Below are 17,851 nucleotides of genomic sequence, written 5' to 3'. Positions count from 1 at the left end.
TTGCAATCATTTTCTGGGAGAAATAGAGCATTACCTGACAGAATTGCAGGAGTGCCAATACTTTTGGCCAGCACTGTAGATACGCGACTTAGTTGGCCATGTCCTATTTTAAATGTTGGTTACACTAGTGTTTTTCAACCAGCGTGCCGCGGCACACTAGTGTGCAGTGAGAGATCGTCAGGTGTGCTGCAAGGAATTATCCAATGTCACTTTTTTTTTTTTTTTTTAGGTCGTCTGGCGGAGTTGCAGTAGGCAGGAAGGAGTAGGTAGAAAGTTCTCGGTCGTGTGCAGATGAGCGAGGTATTGCTCGTGTCGCATTCAAGAACTGCTCGGATTTCTAGCCATCAGCCACCTTGCTGTTCGCGACTCTGTGGACTGCAGCACGTCTACTGTCCATCATTTGATTACTCGTCAAGTGTCGATATACACGAAAGTGTATTTTCCATTTTATCCATATGTGACAACCGTCAATCCTCCCCCTGTGTTTTATTCCAAAACATTGTCGAGGACAGCCGGTGGCTAGAAATTCGAGCAGTTCTTGAATGCTATCCAGCGCCATGGTGCCAATCAAGCTTAAACATCATCTCCAAATGAAACACCCGTCGCTTCAAACAAGTCGATGGATTATTTTCTTCGCCTTTGTGAAAACACAGAGAAACTGGCGACTTTTTATTTACTTTTTTTTTTTTTTGAAAAACCACAAAGGTAAATAAGAAAGCCCTTAAAAGCCAGTTACCTTGTTGCTGAACTTGTTGCTAAATCCAAAAAGTCTCACACTTTGGGAGAGACCTGCAAAGCTACTGTCAGCGAGATGCTCGACCCTGATTAAAGACATTACTAAAGTCCCCCTGTCTGACAATTCTGAGCTTTTCAAGTCTAACTGCTGTAAAAAAATAAAAACAGAGAGAGACTGAGAGCTGTTGAAAAATAGCTTCGTGTGTCTTTGTTCAATTCCTGGCAGGATATCGGCTTTGTGTTCATCTAAGTAGGCTCAAGTTTCACATTGAGTCAGTATAAATACTGAGGAATTATTTTATAATTAAATATACTGTACAGAAAGTAATTTTTGGAACATTTCTGGTGATTTTTTCCAATGTTAACTCATGCTGTGACTCAGAAAAGGTTGAAAAGCACTGGGCTACACCTTTTTGGAGAGATTTTCAAGCACATGGTAACAATTGCAGATGAGTTTTGATTACCGTATTTTTCGGACTATAAGTCGCAATTTTTTTTCATAGTTTGGCAGAGGGTGCGTCTTATGGTCTGGAGTGACCTATGTGTGGTTATTTACGGTCGGGTCGGGCCGACTTCTATATCGCTAACTTTTTAAAAAATAAATATATATTCATATATTTATACTAAAACGATGTATGGATGTTAAATAAATAATTTGGATAAAACAGAGAAGGCGCTGTGCATGCCTGTGCACTTGACCGGCTTGGCCCCGCCCTCTTTTTAATCTTCCCCTCCCGCCCTGGCGCCCTCCGCGAGTCCGTATACTGGTATTTCTTTTTCGATATGAAGCAAGAAGAAGTGGAAAAACAAACTAAAGATGGGGGAATTGAAAAGAAAAACATTCACTGCTGTAGGAGTGGGGTATGGAAAGGCTTCAAATTTATTGTTGAAGATGCTATACAGAAACCTGTGTCGGCTTCGCTGAATATAAACGAATGTGGCGCTTTGCTGTTATACGAGAAATACATTTAACAAACATTTTCCAGCATTATTTTGCTGTGTAAATTAATTTATAATGATCATAAAAAAGTTTAATGATAATAAAAAATATGTAGACTATTTATATACTGAGAACATTAAACATTGAAAAAGCGTATTTTTCTTCCAACTCGAAGACATTAAAATAAATGTCAAATCCACTATCCGCCTGTTAGAACAGACACGCAAATATAAAAGATATAAATGTTTATTGAATATCCATCTTACAGTCTTGTTTACCTGGGAGTATTCGTCACAAAAGACAGGCTTTAATTTGTTATCATTATGCATATATGCACCGCCAAAAATGCGACTTATACTCCGGTGCGACTTATATATGTTTTTTTCCTTTTCATTGCGCGTTTTTTGGCTGGTGCGACTTATACTCAGGTGCGACGTATAGTCCGAAAAATACGGTACTATTCATTTTTCCTCCTTGCAATTAGAAATTAGTTTACCAAATTTTTAGTTATTAGTTTATTAGTGAATTTCCACCCCCTCTAAATTGGTCAAAAGGTGAAAGATAAAAATGACTTGGATGATTTAAATTGCCCTTGAACTATGCTTGATATCCATAGTGTGCGTTCATGCCTGAGGACCTTGTCTGACCTGCACAGAGTGTCCTTGCGGCAGAAGCTTTGCTGATGGAGGCAGTTGTGTTGCAGGCCCTCTATCTCCTCATAAGCACAGGAGGGTACAATGGTCTTTCTCCTCCTCTCACCGCACGCAGTGTTGGTACAGGGGCAGAAAAGGACACCAAAGCTGTATTCCTCAGGTACCCTCTCGATGAATCTTCTCAGAGCCCGGTGACATTTCTGCACGTTACATCGGTTGGTTCCAGATATCTTCTTGGTGCATGCCACAACATACTCTGACCGCAGAGCACCACACTTTTCATATAGGCCGCAGTCCTGAGCCGCTTTCAGGCACTGGTTTTCCACATCATCTTGTATGAAAGGCGAGGCTGGGTAAAAGTAGGGGATAAATGTTGCGAAATTCTGTTTTCAATTTTGAAAACAAAATTTTGATATGTTTACACATGTTCCCATACGCATTAAGGTCATTTCTAGAGTTGGGAAGAAAAAACTCATTTGACCGGATAGCCATTCATAAAGGTGGGAAATAGAAATGTAACAGTCCTTGTACATGTTCTTTAGCATTTACCGACCATAGCAGCAGATTTGTATTTTTTGCTCAATATTATTTTCACTGCTCAAAATCTTTAATTTCTCGGTCAATATATTTTTCTGTGCTCAAAGTCAATCATTGCTCATACAGAATAGTGGCACAAAGGCAACGCCATACAACTCGGGGTCTGGATTCTGGTTGAAGGTAGATGACACTATCAAATGAGTTGCAAAATGAACACAAAATATAGTCGAGAAATTGACAAGGTTAGAAATAATTACTTTTATTTGAAATAATATTTTTATTGAATGATTATCATTTAAATAAAAACCATTATTTCTAACCTTGTCAATGTTTGACAGTAATTTCTACTAATTTTGCAACCAAGTTGATAAATAAAAGTGTGAATTTTCATGAAAAACAAGATTGTCAGGGTGACCCCAAACTTATGAACTGTGGTCTATGTATCTTGATATGTATTGAACTGGCCTTATGACAAAGATTTCCCATCACTGTGTGGCCCATTTAACATAAGTTTAGATGTGATGAGGTCATTCTGAACTGTGCCGGTTACAAAAGTATGTGCACACTTTTGCAATTTCATTATCTCAGTTGTTAATTTTCATAGCCAAGAAGTAAAATATACATCTTCGGGCCGGGGATTTGTCAGAATTGCAATGGTGGAAAGCATTTGAAATGATTACCATGATTCCTCCATGATAATGATCAAACTAAGTCAAACAAAAAAAATGTATAACAGTGGACGGTATCTGCATAACAAATGATGATCAGAAAATTCGGAAGGAAAATGGTTAAAACAGAGCTGAGTAATAGTAACATACAAGCAACATTAGCATGATATATTGTATGCCAGATAATAAATTTTGTTTTACCTGCCACTAAGGAGGCCATGCCTCTGTCCATTAATGCGTTGTCATAGGGAGACCTTTCCAACTCATCCTCCACTGGCACAATACAAAATTGGGGGGGTTGGGGGGACAGATTTAAGCACATGTTGAGATCACAACAGTAATACGTTACACATAAAGTGTTATGTAAAAACATAAACTAAATAAAGGGAAGGGCAGGGAGTGAAAACAAGGACCTTAAGAATAGAAACTTAAATAGTACAAATCTAAAATACACATTAAAAAAATGTTGTTGGTCAAATTTTCAAACCAAATAGAGCAGATGTCACTAACATCTTGGGTGGGCATTTGCACAACACCAAGAAGAGGACACCTAACAGAAAGATGAATCATAACATCCAACTCAAGTGTACTCCCACAACAATACAGTTTTCTCACAGTGATTCTGAGATAATTCGTTCATAACCATTTCTATCTATGTGATACTGTAGAGCTGCATCACGTGTACCAAAATTGGAAAAATATTTTGGAGGTGAAAATGTTGTTTTTTATTATATCAATAAATACTTCTTGCAAAGTGCGGTGCTACAATGCAGATAACTTAATAATAATAATAAGTTTGTTAATCACCGCTACATGCTTAATCTAAAATTTGCTTTCCATTGAGTCACTGAATTTGACTACTTGTCATACGTCACACTGTCGCCCCAAACAGGACAGTGCATTCATTGGAGTCCATGCCTTAGTATTTTAGAGTCAAATCAAGCATGCACTATACAAATAAAGTGGTATTCAAATGAATACATGCGCATTTGATGTGGTTTGGAACAAAACTTTTAGCATTTGACTAGTTCTTGTTTTGTCCCATCTTTTTTTTTTCCACAACCTCCACACCCCTCTGCTAGTTGTCGTTTACTCAGCTGAAAGCAATTTTGCTTGGCTTGCTCACTGCTATGGTGCCGATGACCAGCTAAAAATGTGTCTTGGATTACTGTAAACATAAAAAAACGATTGTCAGTTTTTGCCTGAAGCTGAAGCGCCATCAAAATTAGCTTTGCCCCATTGTCTCTGATTATTTTTGTGGTTACTGCAAGCGTTACCAACTGCCAACAACCATATCTAACATAGTTAAAAAGAGTTTCATAAAATCCTGTTGAATTGAGTAAAATATGCTATCTTTTAGCAGATTCATGTAAGGGCAGGTACATATCTTGCAAGGGTTTATGGCAGTGATTCTCAATTATAGGTTGTTAGACATGCTGATGTGATAATTGATTTCATGAATTGTTACCATTTGCTAACACAGTGGTAGCACAAGATGTGAAATTTTCAGCACAAAGTTTTCAAAGCTTTTTTTCCGCCTCATATTATGAAGAATTATTCATCCCACAAAATATAATACGTAATAGATCATTTGTGCTCGCGGCAATGCAATCATGCAACTACTGTGTTGTCTAGCTTACTATTCTAAAAAGCAGACGAGGCGTGAAAACATTGCATAGAAGTTTGATGAACAGTTTCATTTTCACTTGACCAGTCGCGCAGTGTCAAGGACACTTCATTGTATACTGTATAATGTCCCGTGGCTCTATGGATAATCCCATTGAAAACTGGGTCATAAATCTCCAACTCCTAACACCACCAGTGGCGCCACCAGGGGGTGGCCAGCGGTGGCCACGGCCACCCCTATAAATTGGTTGGCCAACCTACTGGCCACCCCACTTGCCAGTATATCGTTAGATTGTTACAGCATTAGTTATGCATTTCATCCAAAATGAATGCATTTTTTTGTTGTTGTTAAATGTAGGGCTGTCAAATTTATCGCATTAACGGGTGGTATTTTTTATTTTTATTTTTTTTAATTAATCACGTGAAAATATTTATCACAATTAACGCATTCGCAGTATGACTCATTCACGCATTGGCGCAAACAGCCTACAATGCTGCCGTTTTACTTCTATACAGAGATAAGAGGCAGTGTCAAGTGAGTGGAGTGGATAAAAGCGTTCATTGGGGCCGTGCTTTTAATTGGCAAAAGCTTTGTCATCTCTCCCACAGCAACTATAAATATTGTGGGAAGCGACGTGAGGAAGAATGACAGGAGTCAATCTTTTTCTTAACACCCTGTAGTGTGCCCAACGCAGAGAAGATATAGCATTTGCAGCCACCACACACAGTCATGGTTGCACAACTTCCCATCATGCATTTGGGCAGAACAGTTAAGTCGCTACAGTATCATTTACTGAAAGCTCATCCAATACACTAGATGGCAATATTTAGTCACAATATACAAACTCACATTTATCCTTTAAGAATTACAAGTCTTTCTATCCGTGGATCCCCTTCACAGAAAGAATGTTATTAATGTTAATGCCATCTTGTGGATTTATTGTTTTAATAAACACATACAGTACTTATGTACAGTATGTTGAATGTATATATCCGTCTTGTCTTATCTTTCCATTCCAAGAATAATTTACAGAAAAATATGGCATATTTTAGCGATGGTTTGAATTGCGATTAATTACGATTCATTAATTTTTAAGCTGTGATTAACTCGGTTAAAAATTTTAATCGTTTGACAGCCCTAGTTAAATGTACACCTTATGCCTAATATATACATAACACAATAAAACAGAATTGTTGTGGAACTCAAAATGTTGACTGGACAGTTACGGACTATGCACATTAAATCATTATTAACATCAAATATTACACAATACGCCAAAGTATATCAGTAGCCGTGTCCTTAAGTCTTTCTGATAGTTTTCCCCTGACGTTTTTACTGCAATAATATACTAAAAAGCCTGAAATTATAGCTTTTAGTTTTGGGCACCCCAAGATTTTAAGTGGCCCCATCTGGCCACCCCTATGAAAAATTTCTGGAGGCGCCACTGAACACCACAACTACGTTTGACTACGTACAAATGTAAACAAAGAAAATATACACACCACAATGTTCATGTATATGAAACAAAGGACTATAACTTACAAGTGATGCTTTATCAAGGCACAAAAATCTAGATGAAATAGCAAGCAATGGCTGCCAAAGTTAGCTCATATTTTAGCACATCATCTTTGCTATGAGTTCAAATAGTCGTGTGATAACGTAGCAGAAACTAGAACCGAACAAACTAGTGACATTTAAGTGCCACTGGTCATGTTAGGAAAGCCACTCCGGAATTAATTAATTTCGTATCTTGAGATACCACAGTATGTATTTGTCGGTGAAGCCCTTTGGGATATGTTTTTCGATGATTTAGGGCTTAACCTATTCGACTTGACTTTCGTCAGTTACTGTACTGCGCATGCTAAGAATAAGCATCCATTTCTGTTCAAGAGGTAAGATTGTAACTGTATTGACTGTCACAGTAATCCACTAAAGCGGCATAAGCATTTTTTTGCTTTTAATACGGATCTGTACATCCTTATCCTTCAGCAACCCCGGAACCCTGACTGACCTGGCAGCAGATGAATTCGCCAATATATTTGCACGCATTGCTCCTCCTTGCGAAAGCCTCGATGGCACTTGCAGGCCAAAAAAGAGGGGTGTTTGGCGAGTAAGGCATCCTGTCTCTGCAGACACTCCGACATTGCCTGTTCTTCAACTGGTGGCACAGAAGCTTCACCCGTACACAGCTCTAACCCCCGGTATAACTCTTTGCAGAGGGGATCCGCAGAACACGTACGATGGGCTTCAATACAGTCAGTTGGGAGGGCAGAGAAAGTGAAGTTGGGAAATGAAAATGACAACACACCTAGGAAAAGATGAAATGAGTGAGCGCCATGGATCAACATTTCTATCTCAATCCATTAATTAAATGTTGCTCCTTTTGGTGTGTCCTGGGAGCGCTAAGAAATGACTGTTCATATAGGCATTATTAGGGGTCTTTGGCAGTCAGGCCCAGAACTCTGAAATTCACAATATTTTCGCAACTCATAAATACGGCACTAATTTTAGACATTCTACGAAGAGGAGATAACCATGACTATTACTATTACACTATCTGCGTACATGTTGTTTTTGAGACAATTATGTTCAATTTGCTGATGAAGCGTTAAAACATTGTAACATAGAAGCTAATTAGCATCCGTCTTAGGATACAGCAGGGCTTTTCTAGAGGTGGTTGTTTGGCTGTTTCAAGTACCGTATTTTCTGCACTATAAAGTGCATCTAAAAGCCTTCTGTTTTCTCAATAAGATGCGCCTTATGTATTGAGCAATATTGGTTAATAATGGCATGACATTCCAACTAACGTACCTCCATCTAGTGGATGCAAAAAGCTACTACAAATACAACTACAACAAAAGGGTGACCCAAAAACAACTTTTTAACTATCAAATAAAACCATGAGTTATGGAAGAAAAATAGTTATTCATAGTGTTTGGAAACTTAAAACAATTATGGAATTTTCAGTTAAAAATGATATCCTTTAAATGCCATCCTCCTTCATCTTGAAATCTACTGTTGACCACTCAAAAAAAAAAAAAATTGGGGTGAATTTTTGCCTATTGACAGACATGAGCAAGTGGCAGCAACGTGAGACAGCGACCTTGAGCAAGTAATCAATTATAGCAAACATGGTGAATTCGGCATGAAATTCACCGTATTCCAGCTCAGATGAGGAATCCATGCGGAATCTCAACAGCAGATTTCAAGAATGCAGTACATGACAGGAGAACACCAATTAAAGAGTATCATTTTGTAAAAAGTAAAAATTCCATCGCTGTTTCTTAATTGGCATGTTTTAAGGTTTCAATTACTATGAATAAAAAAAAAATTCTTCCATCAGTCTTGGTTTCATTGGATTTTTAAAAAGTTCCTGTTTTTTGGGTCACCCTGTATATGGAACAATATTGTTTACTCATGGCATGACATTCCCTTTAAGGCAGCTTCATCTAGTGGATGCATAATGCAGACACTACTACTACTGCGCCTTATAATGCGGTGCGCCCTATATAAAAAAGCAGTTTTAAAATAGACCATTCATTGAATGTGCGTCTTATACTCCGATGCGCCTTATAGTGTGGAAAATATGGTACACAAACTGCAATTGACTTTATTGATGAATGAGGGCTACTGTTTTCAAATGTAAACAAGTCTTAAGGTTTACTACCAGAAATTTACAGGATTCCGTAAGTACATTGCTTTTGGAGAAAGGATTTTGTGTATAGCTTGTAGTTTATCATGCCAAAACTGAGATAAAATTATTCATCATTTTCAGTGGAAATATTACACTTTTTCTCAGGCATACACATTTTCTACCACGTTCCATTCAGACCATTTTGTTGCTTGCTTATGACCCTCCAGCACAGGCATTGTTAGGCCTAAAATAGTATCAAGCCCCCCCCCCCAAAATATTGGTGTTGTTTTATTTGATAAAAATATGGTTGTTTTATTAAAAAAAAAAAAAAGCCTGACCCAGATATTACTTCAAGAAATTAGAAATCAAGAAATTAGTAGTATTTTTCAGGGTTTTAAATTACAATTTTGTTACATACGCACCTAAAATGCAATCTGCGCGACAAATATTTGGACAATTAATGGGTTGTGAGCGAAAGTCATGGCATTAGCTTCTATGATTAAACATATATATATATATATATATATATAATATATATATATAATATATATATATACAGTGCCTTGCAAAAGTATTCGGCCCCCTTGAACCTTGCAACCTTTCGCCACATTTCAGGCTTCAAACATTAAGATATAAAATTTTAATTTTTTGTCAAGAATCAACAACAAGTGGGACACAATCGTGAAGTGGAACAAAATTTATTGGATAATTTAAACTTTTTTAACAAATAAAAAACTGAAAAGTGGGGCGTGCAATATTATTCGGCCCCCTTGCGTTAATACTTTGTAGCGCCACCTTTTGCTCCAATTACAGCTGCAAGTCGCTTGGGGTATGTTTCTATCAGTTTTGCACATCAAGAGACTGACATTCGTGCCCATTCTTCCTTGCAAAACAGCTTGAGCTCAGTGAGGTTGGATGGAGAGTGTTTGTGAACAGCAGTCTTCAGCTCTTTCCACAGATTCTCGATTGGATTCAGGTCTGGACTTTGACTTGGCCATTCTAACACCTGGATACGTTTATTTTTGAACCATTCCATTGTAGATTTGGCTTTATGTTTTGGATCATTGTCCTTTTGGAAGATAAATCTCCGTCCCAGTCTCAGGTCTTGTGCAGATACCAACAGGTTTTCTTCCAGAATGTTCCTGTATTTGGCTGCATCCGTCTTCCCGTCAATTTTAACCATCTTCCCTGTCCCTGCTGAAGAAAAGCAGGCCCAAACCATGATGCTGCCAACACCATGTTTGACAGTGGAGATGGTGTGTTCAGGGTGATGAGCTGTGTTGCTTTTATGCCAAACATATCGTTTTGCATTGTGGCCAAAAAGTTCAATTTTGGTTTCATCTGACCAGCGCACCTTCTTCCACATGTTTGGTGTGTCTCCCAGGTGGCTTGTGGCAAACTTTAAACGAGACTTTTTATGGATATCTCTGAGAAATGGCTTTCTTCTTGCCACTCTTCCATAAAGGCCAGATTTGTGCAGTGTACGACTGATTGTTGTCCTATGTACAGACTCTCCCACCTCAGCTGTAGATGTCTGCAGTTCATCCAGAGTGATCATGGGCCTCTTGGCTGCATCTCTGATCAGTTTTCTCTTGTTTGAGAAGAAAGTTTGGAAGGACGGCCGGGTCTTGGAAGATTTGCAGTGGTCTGATGCTCCTTCCATTTCTATATGATGGCTTGCACAGTGCTCCTAGAGATGTTTAAAGCTTGGGAAATCTTTTTGTATCCAAATCCGGCTTTAAACTTCTCCACAACAGTATCTCGGACCTGCATGGTGTGTTCCTTGGTTTTCATAATGCTCTCTGCACTTTAAACAGAACCCTGAGACTATCACAGAGCAGGTGCATTTATACGGAGACTTGATTACACACATTTGGATTCTATTTATCATCATCGGTCATTTAGGACAACATTGGATCATTCAGAGATCCTCACTGAACTTCTGGAGTGAGTTTGCTGCACTGAAATTAAAGGGGCCGAATATTATTGCACGCCCCACTTTTCAGTTTTTTATTTGTTAAAAAAGTTTAAATTATCCAATAAATGTTGTTCCACTTCACGATTGTGTCCCACTTGTTGTTGATTCTTGACAAAAAAATTAAATTTCATATCTTTATGTTTGAAGCCTGAAATGTGGCGAAAGGTTGAAAGATTCAAGGGCGCCGAATACTTTTGCAGGGCACTGTATATATATATATATATATATATATATATATATATATATATATATATATATATATATATATATATATATAAATAAAATAAAATAAATATTAAACGCTACATTCACATACATCCTGGTCATCTCCTGGGGGCTAAGCCCTACTAATTCTTAAAAACTAGTGACGCCCCTGCCCTCCAGCCTTCATTCTTCCACCGTACATACACTTTTTTTGTTTTAAATTGCGTATGTGTCATTTGCCTCCGGGAACTGCACTTGGGTCCACCACTTGCCCAGAAACAAATTCAAAACTCTCAATTGATGATTTGAAGTTTTATAGTATCTGAAAATGATGATAGTGAGAAGGTTGTTTAGGACCGCTCGTCTGTTTTCAATTTCCATCGAAATGCCAAGTCATCTTGTCAGTTGTTAAGAAATTCATAGACTGCTTTGACAGCAGATTTTGCTGTGGTAGTCTATTACCAATCACTCTACAAATTTATCAACTCAGCAGTCATTAAGTACCTTAATTGTAGAACTGCTTAAATTTTAATGGGATGATGTGTGTGATGCCATCTATGGATCTGAATCTTGCGTATGTTTGGATAGCTCTTCTTTTTTGGTTTAGCATCACAATGTATAGCGTACATACATGTATATGTACACCCCCACACCTCTGGGTGAAACAAAAACAAAATTATCACATTACATGTAAAAAATGAAGGATTACAAAGTAACTTGGGAACATGACTTGAACATGTCATGTTTTATTTCAGATGTTATCACATTGAACATTAAATAAAACTTAAACAATAATAATAATGTATTTTGTTTTTGAGACATCACATGCTCATTTGTCACATTCTAGTTTAAGTACAAATTACAGTATTATAAGATGTAAGGGAGATTGGGGTTTGTTGTAGCATTTTTCACTCTTTCAATTAACTCCTCTCATCAACAAAAGAATAATCATTAATTACATAATATTAATATCTTGGCAATTTTCTTTTTTTTTTTTTTTTTTTTTTTTACATCAATCAAACTAAACTCATATTTTGGGCTCAAAACCTAAGCTCACAGCTAGCATTCAACTACCTTGCTAGAGAATGTGAAACGCTAGGTTTGGTATCATACTTTCTTGGGATGTCCTGATTGCATTTTTTTTTTTTTTTGCACCCGATTCCGGGTTACCTGATTTTGAGGATACCGAGTCCCGATGCGATACCGAAAAAAAAAAAAAAAAAGTTACTGTTACTTTCCCACCATGCCGCTTTCATAAAGTGAATGATTTTTAAACAAGAATAACGTAGAAAAATGCCTGTCTCTATTAAATGATTTATTGAGAGAGTCCACTCACACTTTGACGCTCACTCTGCTGAGAACAGCCTCTCACTTACACAATGAGTTGCTACAGCACAATTAAGCAAGCTTAACGATGATTGACACATGTGTGTCCCTTTGATTGTACAACTACCAAGCTTCTCTGGAGAGATCAAAGCTACAAACCTGTCAATCAGCGTTAACTTTAAGTACCAAACAAGCTGGCCAGTTTGGCCGCACCGCCTATCAGGAGGGAGGGTGAGAGGGTACGAGCATGAAGCAGACAAAGATAAATATATTTTTAAAATCAAAAACCCAATCCTTTTCACCCGATTCCAATCCTCTGAAAAATGGTGCGATCGGCCAGATTTCCGATCACATGATTGAATGGGGACAACCCTAATTTTTTTCTAATAGTAACAATTTCATAACTAAAAACCTATGATGTAAAAGTCAACAAAAAGAATACAATGAAGACCTTAATTTTTGTAATTAACCGTTAAAAAAAGTAATTGGCTCTTACCTCAAAATGATGTGTTACTTTACTTTAAAAACAATGTAGGTTTTTCATAGGCTTCATAATGATATTGACGGGTCAGATTCAACCTTCAGCGCGCCACGCTTTCAAGTAGGGGGCCATTCCACAATCCGCTTCTGTTATTCGCAGTCGGTCGCAGCGACACATTTAGCGATCCAACGCCGAATTTATGTTGAAAAAATACGAAAGCTGTACCGTATGCAAACAGGAAGGATTGTCTCAGGAGTGATTTGTTCAAGGATTCAAGGTAATTGTTCTATTTTTCGTACCATGCATGCATTTTGAAATGTTGTGAAAAAAATCAATGGGAGAAATTAGCCGCTACAGCATTGGAATTACGGTATACTTCGCAATATTTATGTAAAATAAATGCTACCTGCACGTTTTTCTGCTTTTAACCAATAATCGAGACTGTGTAACGTCCATATCTATAAAGAATTCAGGGATTTAAACATTTATTCACAAGAATTTTCACTGGAAAAGCTCCGTTTACATATGGCGGCCGCCACGTTGACTGGCAGACGTAGCATCGTACTTTGACATATTTAGAATTTTCACCAGAAAAAGCTCTTTGTTGTACTAAGGGGGCTGCCACAGTGACTTAAAGGGTGTTAAAACACTAAGGGGCTGTGAGATATCAATAGAACCGTTATGTGGCAAGATAACAAATATTAATAAAGTTAACAAAAAAATAAACCGCATTCATGAGCAATTATCGAAAATAGATAGAAAATTATGAACATTTCCGAAAGTATTCCGGAAACAGCCGAATGGGGCGGATATGTCATAACAAGGAAACGAAAGGTCGAGGCAGGTGCCATCGTTGTTTATCGACGGGAGAGTTGCGTTCGTGTTTTATCAAAAAATCGCTAAAATGGTTCAAACCTGTCATGCTATGTGGTCTACAAATAGCCATTTGTCGCAATGTAGTACCCATGAGTTCCCGAACGCGAGAAAAAGAGCTGGACTACGCAGACAATGAGTAAAGTTCGTCCGTGCTAAGAGGGCTAATTTTGATGACCCAGCTTCCGGCACGGTTTTGTGTGGTGCACATTTTACACCTGAAAGCTATTCGAACTATGGACAAATGAAATCAGGTTTTGCTAAGAAATTGCTGATGAAAGCAGCCACCATACACGCGCAGCCCCCTAAATGTCCCGCGATATCAAGAAAGAGGACGACTGGCTCTGATGAGACCACCCCAGGCTAACCAAAGGAGCGGAGCAGCCAAGCTCGGAACGGCCAGAGTGAGTACTCTTTTATAATAAAAACATATCACGCATTGGATATAGGACTGGTCACATGTATAAATTATCGCTCGTAAAATGTATAGAACAAATCCTCGAATCCCATTATTTGTGTCTGTTGGCAGAGCGAAAACCTATGATAGCACAATAAATGATAATTATTCTATACATTAAATTATTTTGCGGTCACAGTGTATCAATTCACACAAGGAAATGCAAAACAAACCATTCGGTGTTTCCCACACGATGTTGCCGGCGTTTCATCGGTGTGATTGCTCCTCTCAATGATCCTTTCATTAGGCTGCATTTGCTTTCGTTTGGGCTCAAATTGATAACCCAAAACACCAAAGAAAGGTTCATAACTCTCCTCGTCACCATTAGAAGAATGTTCGTTACGTCAGATTCGTCGCTGCAACTAGAAAAAAAATTGTCCACTATCATCGCCGCCATTCAGTACTAAGCACTGAGTCGGTTGTTTCCTTGTAGTGACGTCACGCACACAATATGCTAGATGTCCGGGATCTTGTGGGCAGGTCCTTTTAGTTTGACAATCGATCCAAATTTCTATCATTTTGTTGGTGTTGCGTTGTGTGTAATTACACGAAGTGGCATGATATGAATCCAAAAGGCATGCGTTTATGGATAAATGATGGAATATTAGCATTTCCCCAGGTGTTGTCATACCCTTTAACTAGCACCACATTGGTAGTGCAGTGCTACCTGCACTGTTTTTTTGCATTTAACCAAGAATCAAGACTTTTTTATGTCCATATCTATAAAGAACTCAGGGATTTAAGCATTTAATCACAAGAATTTTCAACAAAAAAAGCTCTTTGTCTGTGATTCCACTCGGGTCTGCTTTGACGGCCACGCCAACAAAGCAGGCCCCCAATTAATCAGCCCCCGCCCTGTGTCCCGTCAATATCATTATGGAGTCTTTGGGTTTTTTCTGGGTACAAGTGTGACAACCAATCGATGAGACAACAAATCCCGTTCTCCCCTAAATGTAAAATAATATCTTATTTGTTAATTTGATAACAAATCTGGATTTCACTTAATTTTCTACCTTTTTCTCTTGTCATTATATATATATATATTATATAGTTTAACAATTACTTATTAAAATCAAACCAATCTTACAGTAGAAGTATACTGATTGCAAGTTACAAAAAAAAAAAAAAAAAAAAAAGGATGGGGGGGCTACAGAAGAGTAAAATCACAAATTCAAGACATCGAAGACATTGTGGGTGGCTGAACTGGAGGAAAACGTTTTCACTCCATGGCAACGGGGAGAAACTTATCATCATAAAGGTTTATTTGAATATAGGGTTTTATTATGAGTTACCTTGTTCACAATATTGCTACTTTTGCACAAGAATATGGAACTTTTTTGAGACATTTAACAGCAATTCCTGATTAAGCATGCTGTATTAATTCCTATTAGTAAATAAATATACACCAAAGAAAGCCAGTTAATATGATGTACAGATTTAGCAAAAATGTCAAATTCCTCAAATTCATTAAAAGGTGCAAATACCTGGACTTCAGCATTACTCACTGTTGCTTTTAAAGTCAAATTGTTGAACCTACCTGAGAAGAAAAGTAATAAAGCTGTCCCAGACAAGATCATGTTTGTGTTCGAAGAGAATTGATCTCACGGAGTGTGGTGCGCTCTTTGCCGCTCCACAGCACTGACAAAAGTCTGTTCTGTAACAGACGATGCTTAAAAGGTCTTGCTGCAGATGACCGTTTATCCTTTCAATTCGTTAATCAGCGTCAAGGACGAAGAAGAAGAATTCTAAAGAAGGCAAAGAATAAAATCCACACCCTTTACGGCTGTGAAGCAGCTGTGCGCAGAGTAATTACTGGATAGCCGTCAAGATGAGCGTCACCTTTCTCATGCGAACACTCAGTCAGGCTCCTCTGTTGAGTGTGTTCATGTGCACTTGCCATGTTAACGTGGCTGGGACTATCAACTGGTCTTTCCTTCTCTGCTTTCTCCCATTCCTCCATATATAGACACTTTTCTGTTATTTATATGTATGTTGAAGACCTGCTTTATATTCTCCCAGAAAACAAGGTTTTGATACGTTTATGTTATGATTCAAATCCATTCCCCTTTTGCTGTGCTTTATTATTTATATAACAATCATCAGATTTTAAAAATGATTTGTTGAATTAATGTGCACCAATAGTCATGATTTGATTTGGCCTTCCTCCATTTTTATGTTGTTTTCCCAGAAGGGAGTTTATCTGAAGTAATTTAATTACTGTGGCCTACCTATCTCTGATCGGCAGATAAGCAGACAAGGACTCTTTCAGGACAATCAAATTTTCAAAAAGGACAATTTTATTGACCCTCCAAGGCTCTTTGAAATACAAGACCGTTGCTTCAAATGACTATGAACCATTGTTTCTTTTTTAGGATGTTTTACTCAGATATTGCTGGTTCTTTATAACGCATTTGAAGCCGAATTCATGCATGCAGGCATGCGTGCGTGTATATCACTTAGTAATCCCTTATTTTTCGCAACCAAAACACCCCGAAGTAGGACTTGATTGACATATTTATTTATATGTAATAGACAAGTTTCCGAGGTACTTCCGCTTTACTTCCTTATGTCTGCCTGCAACTTCCATTTACAATTTTTTTCCCATTGACTTCAATGGCTCTGGAGAGGCATCATTCACTAAAAACCCTCGACCATCTCGACATGGGAAGACAACATAAAGAAGTGACCAAGGGTGACCACAAATAAAATATTGTCGTATTTTATTGACTCTATAGCAGTGGATGGAAACGCCATCAGGAACCTGAAAAGCTCTGAGGCATTCCAGTACCTGCACAGCCATAAAGTTGGATGTGTCCTCATACACGAACACGGGAATTTTGTCTTCATGAAGACGGATGAACCAAGAACCAAGCCAGTGCCTTTATGCGCCGTACCACATACAATGGGTGCTGGTAACACCGGAGGAAGACGTCCAAACTGCAGGCTGTATACGTATCGCGGGTCCTGGGCGTTCGTGTAGTCATGCTGCCGCTGTGGTATTGAAGGTATGTGCTCCAAAAATACGAGACTTGTTGCCTTTGCTATTGATATTACGAAGATGATTGTAATTATGAGGCTTAATAATTCTTACTACAACTACTGCTGCTGCTGCTAGCCTGTTGCTAATCAGCACGTGTTGGATAGCACCGCATAAATGCAAGTGTTACAAGTTTGTTTGTTCGTCTGTTTACAGGTGGAAAACATTGTTAGGCAAGGGAAGATATGTTGATGTGCCTCACAGCAGCTCTCACTGTAAGTTGATGGACAATATCGAAACTACGCTGTTCTACCCAGGGGCGGCCGAAAGACTGGGGCTGCAGCGGTGGCTCGCCTCGCAGCGGACCGTCAGCTCGATCCCGAGATCCAACTACAAGCTTTTTAACTGCGACAACCTTAAGATACGCTATTGAAGCTGGAATTACCGAGGAGAGCGAGAAACAGCCCGTCTGGAGGCCGAATGTCGGGAGAAAGTTTGGCGAGGCTCCGGAGCTCTGCTGTCTGATGTCACATTCTTGTATGCTATTTTTCCAATAATTTTATAAATTTTGATTTATTGACCTGTTTTGCACATACACCAATCGTTTTAAATAAAACAAGAAATGGAATCATGTTGTCCAAATCTTTTATTGCAATCAATATCTGCAATAAAAAAGAATGACATATTATTTTTGTTTATATGTACAGTACATACATTGTAGTATTTTCTTGTAAGAACAAAATCCGTGTGAGCCCTTCTGC

At 38.3% G+C, this 17,851-nt stretch overlaps 1 protein-coding gene across 1 annotated transcript in view; it reads right to left on the bottom strand.

The window, feature by feature from the left end:
* The window catches only part of gfra3 (GDNF family receptor alpha 3), a 41,451-nt gene extending 25,656 nt beyond the window's left edge, over positions 1-15,795 (bottom strand). The window contains exons 1-4 of the mRNA XM_057849527.1: positions 15,651-15,795; positions 7,172-7,468; positions 3,735-3,806; positions 2,323-2,677 (exon numbers count right to left, since the gene is read on the bottom strand). Of these exons, the coding sequence (XP_057705510.1) occupies positions 2,323-2,677; positions 3,735-3,806; positions 7,172-7,468; positions 15,651-15,690 (764 nt within the window). The 5' untranslated portion in view covers positions 15,691-15,795. The remainder of the gene's footprint in view (positions 1-2,322; positions 2,678-3,734; positions 3,807-7,171; positions 7,469-15,650) is intronic.
* Between the last annotated feature and the right edge of the window lie 2,056 nt (positions 15,796-17,851).

This window comes from Corythoichthys intestinalis, chromosome 11 (assembly GCF_030265065.1).
Source record: "Corythoichthys intestinalis isolate RoL2023-P3 chromosome 11, ASM3026506v1, whole genome shotgun sequence".
Taxonomy (NCBI): domain Eukaryota; kingdom Metazoa; phylum Chordata; class Actinopteri; order Syngnathiformes; family Syngnathidae; genus Corythoichthys; species Corythoichthys intestinalis.
The sequence above is the reverse complement of the archived record's forward strand: the minus strand, read 5'-3'. Positions and strand labels throughout refer to the sequence as shown.